The 13,715-nt window shown below is 42.0% G+C and overlaps 1 protein-coding gene across 2 annotated transcripts in view; it reads right to left on the minus strand.

Moving 5' to 3' along the window:
- Nucleotides 1–269: 269 nt before the first annotated feature.
- The window catches only part of LOC133528971 (uncharacterized), a 31,118-nt gene continuing 17,672 nt past the window's right edge, over nt 270–13,715 (minus strand). The window contains exons 2-7 of one of the 2 annotated variants that reach the window (XM_061866508.1): nt 8,608–8,731; nt 7,538–8,275; nt 6,906–7,172; nt 3,651–3,914; nt 2,965–3,176; nt 270–1,486 (exon numbers count right to left, since the gene is read on the minus strand). In XM_061866508.1, coding sequence (XP_061722492.1) covers nt 1,480–1,486; nt 2,965–3,176; nt 3,651–3,914; nt 6,906–7,172; nt 7,538–8,275; nt 8,608–8,709 — 1,590 coding nt within the window. In that variant the 5' untranslated portion in view covers nt 8,710–8,731 and the 3' untranslated portion in view covers nt 270–1,479. Of the gene's footprint in view, nt 1,487–1,969; nt 3,177–3,650; nt 3,915–6,905; nt 7,173–7,537; nt 8,276–8,607; nt 8,732–13,715 lie in introns of those variants that run through there. The other variant, XM_061866510.1, reaches the window with a different exon arrangement.

The raw sequence follows: 13,715 nt of genomic DNA on the forward strand, positions 1-13,715 counted from the left end.
TTTATACAAATTCACTTGTGCTAACAATAGAATGGTCCGGGCCGAGGCTTTCGACACATCTTTTTCTATGACGGATGATAGATGATCATTTGCCTATAGAAAATTGAAGTGTTTGACGCCTCGGCCCGGACACGAACCGGTTTAGTCTTTATAATTATTACTTAAACCAACCGACAGGCCAACCGCTATTTTGGTCAATGGTTTATAAATCTGTTTGTATAAATGTTAAAATAAGTGATTATTTTTTCTTAATTGTCCTTATAGCTGCTTTTTAGGGTTCCGTAGTCAACTAGGAACCCTTATAGTTTCGCCATGTCCGTCTGTCTGTCTGTCTGTCTGTCTGTCTGTCCGAGGCTTTGCTCCGTGGTCGTTAGTGCTAGAAAGCTGAAATTTGGCATGGATATATAAATCAATAAAGCCGACAAAGTCGTACAATAAAATCTAAAAATTTAATTTTTTTTAGGGTACCTCCCCTACACGTAAAGTGGGGGTTAATTTTTTTTTTTCGCTTCAACCCTAGAGTGTGGGGTATCGTTGGAAAGGTCTTTCAAAACTAATAGGGGTTTTCTAGAAACATTTTTTGATAAATTGAATATATTCGGAGATAATCGCTCCGAAAAAAAAAATGTGTCCCCCCCCCTCTAACTTTTGAACCATAGGTCCAAAAAATATGAAAAAAATCGTGAAAGTAGAGCTTAAGAAAGACATTAAATGAAAACTATAGCGGACATGATCAGTTTAGCTGTTTTTGAGTTATCGCAAAAAGTTTTCCCTTCATAGTAAAAAGACTTACTTTAATTAGGTACTGATTATGCAAATTTGCCTATTTGTTTAACTCGGGTGAAAGGTACCGTTTCATCCCTTGGTTAACAGTTTACTATACTTTAAGCTCCAGTTTAGCTTATTGTGACGGAAGAGTAACTACGGAACCCTACACTGAGCGTGGCCCGACATGCTCTTGGCCGGTTTTTATTAAAATATCTTGACACTACCAATCTGCCAACATTGCGTAAATGTTACGTCTACAGTAAACACTTTAAAACTTAACCTATTTTTCAAAGTCCTTTTAATACTTATGTAACTCACAACTTTTTTCACAGATGTCCTGCTTCTGAACTATCGTTGAGGTCACGGAGTGGCCTGGTGGTAACAGACAGGCTTACCGGACGGCCACATTGGTCCGGTCAGCTTATATCTTTCTTGCTTTCGCACACATAGCCGCCGTGTCCTTAACGGACGTACGTACGGCGAAGCTTCTCGATTGCACAGGCCTCGGATCGTACCAAGGTCGCGGTCCGGTACGCCCGTCTGTTAGTGCTTGAACACTTAACTCACAACTTTCTTCACAGATGTCTTGCTATCCACACTAGCGACGTCATGAGTGACGTCACGCGTTCGCGGCTAACTGATGACGTGTACGTCGACGTCGTCTGACGTCGCGATGAAAGAGGTCGTGGTTGTCGTCATGGTGGCCCTTCGCTAGGACCTGTGAGAAAGGACCCATGGTGTTAGATTGCTTTTGAAATGTGGTATTTTGCTGAAACTGTCATTATTACGTAATGGAAAATAATTGTTAAAAAAATAGTGCACGAAAAGGTGTTGGAGTGCTAGAAACAAAATACATCAATAAAAAATAATTAAAAGTTCACCAATACCAATACCAATATCAATCAGGTAGGTACTAAACTAAGAGCTAGAATCACGTAAATCCGATTTGTGAGAAAGATGTGACATACGTATGAGAATTGTATGAGGGAAATTTAAGGAGTTGCTGGGGGTAACATCTCCAGTTGTGGATAGGTACATCGGGTATTCTTGAAGCCTAGGAACACCACTATAAGGATCAAAAGTCAGGAAGAGTAGGTACCTTCTACACACTGACGATTATCATGTTATTTAGTCAGTACAAAATGTTACCATATAAAGTTTTCTCGATAAAGAGTTCCAACGGCTGTCACATACAATTTGAATAGAGCAGCTCTAGCCGAAGTTACAAGTATTCGCGATCTAGGAGTCACAATCGATGGCGCTCTTAACTTCCGGGAACACGTAGATTCAATTGTTAAGCGGACATCAAAAGATTCGTTACGAGGCAAATTAAATCCTTAAAAGACCCAAAAGTTTGATATTTACCTGTTTACAGTTGCTTAATTAAGTTTAAGTATACTGGAATATTGCTCTTCTATGTGAAATCCAGGATATAAGGTACATTCCGGTCGCATTGAACGAATTCAGAAACGCTTTTTATATACCCTGACCTACATCCAAAACAAATGTAAAATCTTTAAATCCTACGTCGCTAGACTTCAGCAGTATAAAATGCAATCATTGTTTTCTAGACGAAAAGTTAATGACATTTTATTCCTGTATAAAATCCTACACGGCTTAGTAAACAGTCCGGAACTGCTCAGAAATATCAAGCCTCGTGCGGGCTGTCGCCTGTGCAACAGAAAACCATTCTCTCTCCCCCACTGCCGTACCAATATTGGCAGGCATGTACCCCTGGCCACGTAGCCAACGTGGCGAAAGAAACGCAACTGTCACAGTCGCACTAATATGGAAGAGTGATAGAGAGATAGCTACGATACGCTACGGAGCGTGAACGATTGTAACGTTGGCTACGCGGCCTGTATAGAACGATCGCATCATATACTGACATCTGTTCTTTGGCTTCAGTCAAATCAAAACTAAAAGTTATAATTTTTTATTAATTCTTCTCTTTTTTTTTTACTTAATTTAATCTCTTTTTTTTCTCAATTTTGTTCATATTTTATTAGTAAACTGTTAATTTAAAGTATGAAAGGTAATTAGCTAACTGTTCTTTTTCATGCATGTTGTGTCTGCTATTTTTGTAAATGTATATTTCTTTGTGATGTACGTACTAGTTGTGACATCCAGTTTGTAGACCTTCAATAAAAAAATAGTGTCAGTATCTTCTAGAGCCTACACTAAATATTGTCTCACCTGTGTCTTTGCGCCTCACTGGGCCGCAGTCGCAGCTCCAGCGCGACTTGGCTAACTAGCGCGGCGACCAGCGCGCTAGCTAGCGCAACAATTTGGAAGCGCGCGCATAAAAGCTGCCGCGCCGCGCACGCTAGGGCCAGCCCGGCGTGGCGCGCCGCGAGGGTCAGGGACCAGGGGCCGCGCCAGCCTGGCCCGCCAATGCAGATGCCCGACTGGATAAATAAAATAGGGTTCATTTATAAGGGCACATATATTAGGTAGGTTTATTTTTTAAAATAACTAACGGTGTATCTTAGAGGAAAGCATCATATAGCATCAGCAAGGCTCACTCAGTACCACCTGCCTTGTTAGGGCTTACCTGTAAAGCATCGCATAACGTTGCATAGGCGCCACAGCAGGTAACGCCAAGTCCGTTTCGATCGCTTTTTATCTTAACAATGCCAGCATCAGCGAGGCAAATGCTTCGCCTGCCACCTGCCTCAGGTTTTATCTATAGAACGTCCTACAACGCCGCACAGACGCCTTACCGCCTTACGCCGCAGCATCAAAGATTATTGAGAGCATCAAGGATGAGCGGGGGCGATGTCTGTGGCAGTGACAAATTGACAATGCACTATACTCCTACTTTCCATAAAACTTGACGGGCGACTTAGAGTAGGTACATGGACTTTAGCGCGAGGAGTTACCTGTAGAACGTCCCATAACGCAGCACAGGCGCCCCACGCCGCAGCAGCGACAGCAGGCAGGGCTAAATCCGTGCGCGCCGCTCGCCACCTTAACAGTGCCAGCATCAGTGAGGCATGTGCCGCGGCGCCTCCAGCCGCCAGCGCCCCTCTTCTGCCTCGCGCGGCAGCCATGCTTAGCGTGGCGGCGGCTAAGGCTTGCAGGCAGCCTGCGCCGCAGAGAGCCCGCCACGCGCACGTCCAGCCACCGACACAGACACCATACCACTGAATAAGCATAGTTTATATTAATATGATTAAAAGTGACTAATGCTATCTAAAGAAAAGGAAGTGTCGGACGCCTCGGCCCTGACATGGACCGTTTTAGCTTCCATAAAGGATGACTCACCTTTATACTCCTCTTACCAAGTAGTCTTTTTATTCTGAAAATCTGTAGAAAATGGGACGTGTAAAAAGCTGGAGCATACATCTTTAAGCTCACTCGATAACATAATATGACAGGATCATAGACTTGAAAAAACGGTCACTATATACATCTTACTTTAATATAAGGCGTACAAATAAACACTTGCTGAAACCATGAACAGCCCCCATCGGGAAGTTAAGGTCAGTGCCGGATTAAGAAATTTTGATGCCCTAAGCATTTCTAGATCTTGGTGCCCCGTCTGCCTAGGCTCATCCAGATTACATTGACAACATTGATTTTTTTTTGGTAAATTAAATGACGTTCATGGTCGAATTACTGCTGCAATTTGTATTTTCAATCCATTACTTATTTTATCAAGGAAATTGACAGTGCTGCAGCAGTAACGTTGCAACAGTAATGCTGGTGCAGTCGCCATCCTAATGTCACCTTTATCAAAGCATGCGTGAACTTAATGACTGAAATTACCTATATCTATGATTGTGTACTTGCCTTTCCGGCTAACTATGTGATTAAAACCTGCTTTGGTTCACTTCACAATTAAACCCTAGAAGTAACATGACTAAAAGTAACCCGAAAGTTACATAAGGACTAAGGCCCAGAGGCAATTGTAAATTCGTACGTGCGACGGGGAGACAACACGTTGAAAGTGGTTCGCGGTTGACCTTCAGTTGTTTCTACCGTGGCGGGCAATCTTGCGGAACTGCAGGATAGCAGTGCTTGGAATTAAACCAATGGTGGCAATAGTCAAAAAACGATTCCAACGGCCATGCTCTTCATAAGGTTGAAGATCCGGAGTGTCCACTTGGCGCTTCCAAGCAAGACCTAAAGGCGGAGTTGCGAGAGAGCTGGGTTTTGTAACTGACTGAAAAAAATACCCAGTGTAAGCGAGGACTAAGGCCGAGCTCCACACAGGGTTGCAAAGAGAGGTTTTTTGAGAAGCGCATTCATGTGAGGCCAAAGGTCGAGCTTCAGCAGGGCCGAGCTCTGGCAAGAATCTATGGCCAAGTGTCTTAAAAAACTAAGTCGAAAGCCGAGCTCTTCATAAGGCTGAAAGTGCGGTCGGATCGGCGTTTTTATGTATGAGGCCAAAGGCCACGCTGCAAGAAAGCAGAACTTGGAATTGACAAATTGTGTGAATGAGGCCGAAGGCTGAGGTCTTCATAAGGTTAGACGCCTGGAGAGTCTGATGGCGGCGCGCTATAAAAAAAAAAAAAAAAACCAATGGGAATTGTAAACAAGGCATAATGCCCAGCCGCGAGAGACGAAAGCCTGGATTTGGACAAATGACCAAGTTTATGTGAGGCTTAAAGCCAACTTTTGCATAAAGTAAAAAGCCGAGTATGAATAAGACCTAAGGAAATCGAACCAATGTGATCATGACTCTCCTGCTGCTCGGCATTTGGTCTCGCTCAAACGGGCACTTGATTAGAGTTAGTTGCAGCCGATTAAATAGGCGTTTCGAACCGAGGATTTCCTTTGGCAGGATTCGCCCCTAGGAGTTAGGACCCAAGGGTTGATTTAGTTAAGAAGTGAAGCCACCAAGTTTTGTAGTGTACATCTTTAGAGGAGAGGGGTGGGCTCTCAACTTTATCTTGATATCTACATGAGTTAATCTAGTAGGCTATGTTTGGTATCGTTTTCGTATAAATCGGGAATGCCGAACTCATTTACGAGTATGGTATCACATTGACACCATTTCGAAGTGGAAACATGTAAAATTTTCATTGATTTTTTAATATTCCTCTTCACGCTTCAACCGCTGAACCAATTTAGTTGAAATTTGGTATAGAGATAATTAGTTTAGTCCCCAGAAAGGACATAGGAGAGTTTAATCTAAAAAAAACATCGCTAAGGATGTGTAAAGGAGGGTGGAAGTTTATACGTAACTTAGAACCTAAACTTAAACAGTTATTGACCTCCGACTGACCCACTTCGCCGAAGCTGAAATAAACCTGAATCAAAAATTACATCTTAGGAAAACAAAGATTAATTCTGCTAAAGGAAACCTTTGGTTCAAATAAAACCGTATGCTTTTGGTTTTCGACCTTCGTGGGGCCCCGAACCGGCACTTTAGCCTTTGATTCCGTCATCAGTTTTTTTATCATACAACTTTGACAATTAGTTCGCACGATCGCGGCTCTGCAGCTTGGCCTTTTGCAATACGTCGCAAACCAATTTGGTGTGCAAGAGCTCGGGCAGCATGAGTGACAAATTCCGATCCTCGAAAACCTGTTAAGACTTCGGTGCGAAGCCGAAGGCCGAGTTGCAAGAGAGCGAAATTCGGACAGGACATAATTATAAATTAAGACAAAAGTGTAGATCTACTATTAAATTCGACACTCCGAGAAGGCTGACGAACAAGCTCCACGTAGGGTTGAAGCCAAATAGCTTTCTAAAATTGAGCTCTACGTTGGGTGTCCTAAGCTGTAAGGCCCTTTGGCCCAAAGCTGACAGATTTACAGAATTCTGGAAATCAAAAATCAACCACGAACCAATGGGTAAAGTATGAGGAAAAAATCAGCATATTGCAAGCTTGATGGAATGGGCCTCCTCGTAGGGGCAAAGGCCTGCGTTGGAGACGCGCTTACGTGCCCTGTACACGACGCACAAAGGTTCATGTACAAACTACCCGTTTTTTTGCCAACGATTTTGGTGCCCCCCTAGACGTGGTGCCCTAAGCAAGTGCTTATTTTGCTTAATGGTTAATCCGGCACTGGTTAAGGTACAATAGACCTCGCATCAGGCAGCAGCGCGGGGGCCGACATGGCGCCATAGACGCCCAGGCCTATGGTGACTAGAGAAAGCAGTGCCTACAACTATACATATCTTACCTTAATATAAGACGTATAAATAAATCCCTGTTGAAGCCCAATGAATAGCCCCATCGGGAAACTAAGCAGCGCTCTTGGATCCCGCACAATAGATCTTGCATCGGGCGGCGGCGCGGGTGCTGATGTGGCGCCATAGACGCCCAGGCCTATGGCAACTAGAGAGAGCAGTGCCCAGACGGCGACAAGCGCTCGGCGGCCGTCAGAGGTTAAGGTGGTGCCGGAGAGGGATTGGACGTCGGGGCAGCCTGCTGCTCCGCAAGTTTGCTCCTAGAGAAAAAATAATAAAGGGATTTCTGTTAATGGTGTGTATGTGCTTACAAGCATATTGTTTATGGCTATGTTTATCGTACGCGACGTGACATTATGAGCACTCGTTTCTAATGACGCAGTATTAGATACAGGAAGCTACGATGCGCGTAAACATGAATACATTTGTTGATCTTTAAATGCAAGCGCAAAGTCGCAATTTATCAGGCAAGTTAAAGATACTTCATATTATTAGTAGGTAAAGTGTTGGCAGCTGGAGGAAAAATGTCGACACTGTATTTTGTAGCCAAACTGTGAACTTTCGTGAGCTCAAAATGTTAAAATTCCATCTAATACTAAATTGCAGATTACGAATTAATTATTACCTCATATTCTTCATCCGGAAAATACGAGTCATCAGGCGGCGGCCACCCCGGCATCGACGCGTTTGTAGGCACAGCCGTGAACAGTGCCGGCGTCATGTCTTCAGGCCAGATGAGGAGCGCTCCGCCGAGCAGCAGTGACCCACATACCAGCCCTAGATCCTGCGCTGCCCGGAGCGCCCGCAGAGCTCTCCTCAAAGCTATCTTCCGTCTACATTCATCGCCCGCTGCTTGAGCTAATGTAGTCGCTGACGCACACAACGCAAGCGACATCGGAGACAAAGCGAAACCGCAAGCACCATAAAGAGGAAGTAACACAGAAAGAGGAGTAGCAGCTGTATGCGCTGTTAATAATATACAGACTAAAACGTGCGCTACAGTGACGACTACTCTAGTCCCAGTCTTTTGAAGAATTAAAGGGGAGAATGGTGCTACTAAAGCTGCTACCGTATGCATGACTGCTAGAGGCATTGCTCCTGCTTCCGCGCCTGCGAAGGCTGTGAAAGGGAGCAGGGCAGTTGCGCAAAGGCCACTGGCTACACAGAGGAGGGTGAATCGTTGGACGACGGGCTTGGGGATCTTGGGAGGTTGGCGAGCGATGAGCCGGCGGACTGAAGCGGCACCAACGGATGAGGCCACGGAGTCCCGGCGGCGGGATGATGTGGGAATTGCGGGCGCTCTGGTTGAGGATTTTGGCTTCTTCCAGAGCCATTCTTTCTTGTATATTGTGCTCACAGGAATCTGTTGGAAGAAAATTAAGTCAAGGAAATCAGTCTTGAAAAAAATTTCGTTAGAAATTGACCCATTTTGCCACGTTCTTAAATTAAATTTAGTATAGGTACATTGTAACTGATGAATTCTCAATTGAAACTCTGGAGCCTTAAGATGGAAAATTCTTAAGGTAAGTAAGGAATGGAAGGATTCGTACGCTTCTGGAAAGCTTCCGAATCTCAATTGGTAGTATAGCGATCGGACCGGTGTTCCAAGAAGTCGCAAGTTCGAGTAATAAAAATTGTACTATCACTGGCAGAAGTTCCTATTTCATGAAAGAAAATACTAGAAAATACTCCTACTTGTTTGATAGCATGGTGCCGATGTGGATCAGAGACCGTGCGGGCTGCAGTGCGCACGGATGCTGGCCGCGACCGCTCCGTCAAGTCCGGCAGGCTGCCCATGCGACCGCTTACACTACCTCATCTGTAACAACGACACCTACCCTTAACATGGGCGTAGGCAGGTACAGGCAGGGGGGAGGCATCTGCCCCCCCCCCCCCTAGAGCTCAAATTTTACATACAATGAATGCACCTCTGCGGCGTCTGCCCCCCCTAAGTCTCCGGTAACATGAACTTGCCCGCCCCCCAGTCCACTGGCTGGCTACGCTCTTGACTCTTAACAGGGAAGATAGTCTTAATCGTAACCTTGCAAAGTGACTGATCTGCAATTATGTACACCTTTTAAGCTAAGCGGGTCCAAAATACAAAATTATTCACTACAAGGCAAAAGACAAAGGCTTACCAACTCAAAGCAAAATGGTTGGTACATATCACGTCAAGTGTATTAAGCCAAACCCCCTGGCTACCTAAGTAGCTACCTGACCTAACTTCTTAGTACGTTAGAGTTCTTGGGGTGTTAACTGGCCATTACGGGGTTAAGGGAGTTTTGGCCAAGATGGGACACTCCGACAACACCTATTGTCGAACGAAGAGGAAGAGACCGCGTAATACACCTAATGTGTGAATGTCACGCCCTCGCCAGACAAATAATGAAGGACTTTGGAGCAGGTTATTTGGAACCAAAGAAATTCAAAATGTTACTCCTGAACTCCATCATCCGGTACATGGAGATGGTCAAAAGAGCTCTTGAGTAGTTAACGGGTCTTTCCTAAGGGGGCAACAGCACAAAGGATCCATATGGGTTGAAGTGTACCCGCAATGGCTCCCGAAAATCATAAGATAAGATGAGATACGGTTCTAGTTTAAAAATGATACGGAGTGAGTTTTTTATAAAGGTACCTTGGTGATTGTATTTTAAGGAATTGGTTCTAATTAAATTCTCCCCCACACCCTCAAACCTAAATAGTCGCATACTGCGCGGTTTATGAGCAATATCCTGCCCCAGATGCTCAGGCTGTGTTGTGGAATAACCTCCCTCCCGCAAGTTTCTCGCGGGATTGCGGGAACTGTGGAATGAACTGTCGCCTGCGGTATTTCCGGACCGATACGACCTTCAAGAAAAGAGCGTACTTCCATCTTAAAAGCCGGCAACGCACTTACAACCCCTCTGGTGTTGCAAGTGTCCATAAGCGGCGGTAATCGCTTACCATCAGGTGATCCGTCTGCTCGTTTGCCTCCTCTACCATAAAAAAAAAGATTACAGTATGGGATTCTTTCAAAAGGAGTGTACACGTTTTTAAAGGGTCAATATCAGGCAACACCGTTTTCAATCAGGCAGGCCGAGTGTGGTATTAAAAAAAGTTTTTTTTTTTTAAGTTACACTTAATTATAACCCCGTAATACTTTTTAGGGTTCCGTAGCCAAATGGCAAAAAACGGAACCCTTATAGATTCGTCATGTCCGTCTGTCTGTCCGATTCTGTCACAGCCACTTTTTTCCGAAACTATAAAAGCTATACTGTTCAAACTTGGTAAGTAGATGTATTCTATGAACCGCATTATGATGTTCACACAAAAATAGAAAAAAAACAATAAATTTTGGGGGTTCCCCATACTTAGAACTGAAACTCAAAAAATCTTTTTTCATCAAACTCATACGTGTGGGGTATCTATGGATAGGTCTTTAAAAATGATATTGAGGTTTCTAATATCATTTTTTTCTAAACTGAAAAGTTTGCGCGAGAGACACTTCCAAAGTGGTAAAAAGTGTGTCCCCCCCCCCGTAACTTCTAAAATAACAGAATGAAAAATCTAAAAAAAATATATGATATACATTGCCATGCAAACTTCCACCGAAAATTGGTTCGAACGAGATCTAGTAAGTAGTTTTTTTTTAATACGTCATAAAAATTAAAAAAAAAAAAATTTTTTCATCAAACCCATACGTGTGGGGTATCTATGGATAGGTCTTCAAAAATGATATTTAGGTTTCTAATATCATTTTTTTCTAAACTGAATAGTTTGCGCGAGAGACACTTCCAAAGTGAAAAAATGTGTGTCCCCCCCCCTGTAACTTCTAAAATAACAGAATGAAAAATCTAAAAAAAATATATGATATACATTGCCATGCAAACTTCCACCGAAAATTGGTTCGAACGAGATCTAGTAAGTAGTTTTTTTTTAATACGTCATAAAAATTAAAAAAAAAAAAAAAATTTTCATCAAACCCATACGTGTGGGGTATCTATGGATAGGTCTTCAAAAATGATATTTAGGTTTCTAATATCATTTTTTTCTAAACTGAATAGTTTGCGCGAGAGACACTTCCAAAGTGAAAAAATGTGTGTCCCCCCCCCCTGTAACTTCTAAAATAACAGAATGAAAAATCTAAAAAAAATATATGATATACATTACCATGCAAACTTCCACCGAAAATTGGTTTGAACGAGATCTAGTGAATAGTTTTTTTTTTAATACGTCAATAAATTAAAAAAAAATTTTTTTCATCAAACCCATACGTGTGGGGTATCTATGGATAGGTCTTCAAAAATGATATTTAGGTTTCTAACATCATTTTTTTCTAAACTGAATAGTTTGCGCGAGAGACAGTCCCAAAGTGGTAAAATGTGTGTCCAAAGTGGTAAAATGTTGAACAAGATCTAGCAAGTAGATTTTTTTTTTAATACGTCTTAAATGGTACGGAACCCTTCATGCGCGAGTCCGACTCGCACTTGGCCGCTTTTTTTTAAATTTACCGAGCAAACATTACGAGACAACTTGACATTACGAGATACGAGCTTTTTATAGTAACTGGCAACACCATTTAAATAATCGTCCGTATTGAATTTACACACTGTATACTCATCCTACATAAGAAAAGCTTTCATCGCTGCGATCCCTGTCCATTTTATGTTCCTCGTTCCTCATGACTTCTCATATCTTGCCTTTGATATCTACGTAACCTTTAAACCATATTTACGCATAATTTAATCGCTTTTCGTAAACATGGAATCCCTAAAGAATACGTTCAAGATAAAATCCGTCAACCGAATAAGTCACCCGTGAAACCCGTGAAAGATAGGATTCAACGGGTATGGGGTACTCTTTTTAAATCTAAAAGCATGTATTTTATAGAGATGACAACATTATAACATTAATTGAGTAGGACCAAGCCAAGTAAGCATGAGTCAGATTCAGATGTTTTATTGATGAAAGGCAATTTTTACAAGTCAATAAATAAATGTACATATCTATGCTTAATAGTTATTTACGATACAAGTGCGAAAAATAGGAAATTCGCAACGAGTGGTAATAAATTAAAACACGACCGAAGGGATCAGTGATATAATCAAGCTTTTCAATATCGTACCTTACTTAAGCAACTCCGCAAGCTTCGTTGCCTAAACACTGTACTCGACTGAAAAGCTCTCTATTATATAACGATTGTATAAAATAATATACTATAGTTTAAGTAGATTTATCGGTTATTTAATGCTCAAAAGGAACAACTGGTTACACATTAACTAGGGCGCAGACACATGCGGGCTTAATAGCCACCAGACTCGCGTTTATCTGCCTATTCGAGATTCTACTTTATGTGGCATTATTTCCACTACAGACTGGATGAGGGTTGAGGGCGGTATATTGTTGTGGTAATCCTTATTAAGCGAGACTATTATTTACTTATCTTTAAATTAATTCGAGAATTTATTATAATGTGTACCATTAAGGGACATTATGCGTACTTTATACTTACATATTATCTATAGTTCGTTTTTTTTGCATTAGAAAAAAGGTAAACAATCTTGATAAGTCTTTTTATTGAAAAACGCTATTTAAGAATCTAACTTTAAAATTTTACAGTATAAAGCACCTTATTTATACCTTACATACAAAAAAACAATCAATGTATTTTGCATTCAAATTAATGCTGTTCCGTGAAAACGTGCCATAACAAAATGAAATCAAATTCAAAGTCTCATTTACAATTCATATTACGTACGTAAATTTCATCATAGTTTTAAAACAAAAGTTTTATCGCAGCAAAACAGTTACAATTCCGATAAATGTTCCACGTTTCAACATTTCCACAAGTTGGAACATTCAGAGTTTATCGCAGTGAAGTTAGTCGGGAAAATGGAACAAACGTAGCGGTGCAAATAATTATGGAACAGTTATGCCATTCATGAACTGCAGAGTTCGAACGTTTGTGCTGACAGAGCGAAATTTTAGAGGTAAGGCAATTTCAATTTAGGTTATTTGCTTACTCTGCTTATTAAATACTAAATATATCTACTTAAATCTCGACTTTTTGAAACTATGTTTCTGTCGCGCTACGGTGGGCGGGAGTGCGTGCGTGCGATAAGGACAACTGCAGCACGGACTAAAACTCCCACGCAAAAAACTCCAACATCCAGGTTTCGCTCTCGAATGTTTCCTCCTTCAAAACGCAACCAATCATTATGAAATTTTGGAAACTGCAAGAGGAAGAAATAATCTATGCTGCTATGTTTTGATTTTTTGGATATTTGTTGTCATATTTGTATACTGCATCTTTTTTTGCAGCTAATTCAATTGAGCCGTTTTTGAGATTTTCGAGGCGCTGCAAGTTTCTTCGAATAAAATAATCCAAAAAGCAAAACATAGCGGCACAGATATTGATGATATTGATCTTATTTGAAAAAATCATTGCTCTAGGTTAAAAATCCAGGGAGGAAACAGTCGAGAGCGTATGTATGGAAACATCGCAACTAGGAATTCCTCGTAAGTGTCACAAATACCTACTCATATTTACTGCAAGATTATGATTTTGCGGCGCTTGCAGTGGAGACAATGGGCCCTTGGTCGGCGGACATGACAACCTTCATGGGTGTTATCGGCAGTGTCGGCACGGCTGGTCGACGCCTAGGGAGACCATAGGGCTGGCGCTTACCTCTCCCAGCGTCGGATCCCTGGCAATGTGTTCGGAAAGGTTACGCAGCCAGCGTTATGAGATCAATGCCGCAGGCGTTTTAGAAGGGGTATTATTTTTATAACTTCTTTATTTATTAGTATATCTTTTAGTTTTA

The sequence above is a fragment of the Cydia pomonella genome, chromosome 20 (assembly GCF_033807575.1).
Source record: "Cydia pomonella isolate Wapato2018A chromosome 20, ilCydPomo1, whole genome shotgun sequence".
Lineage (NCBI taxonomy): Eukaryota > Metazoa > Arthropoda > Insecta > Lepidoptera > Tortricidae > Cydia > Cydia pomonella.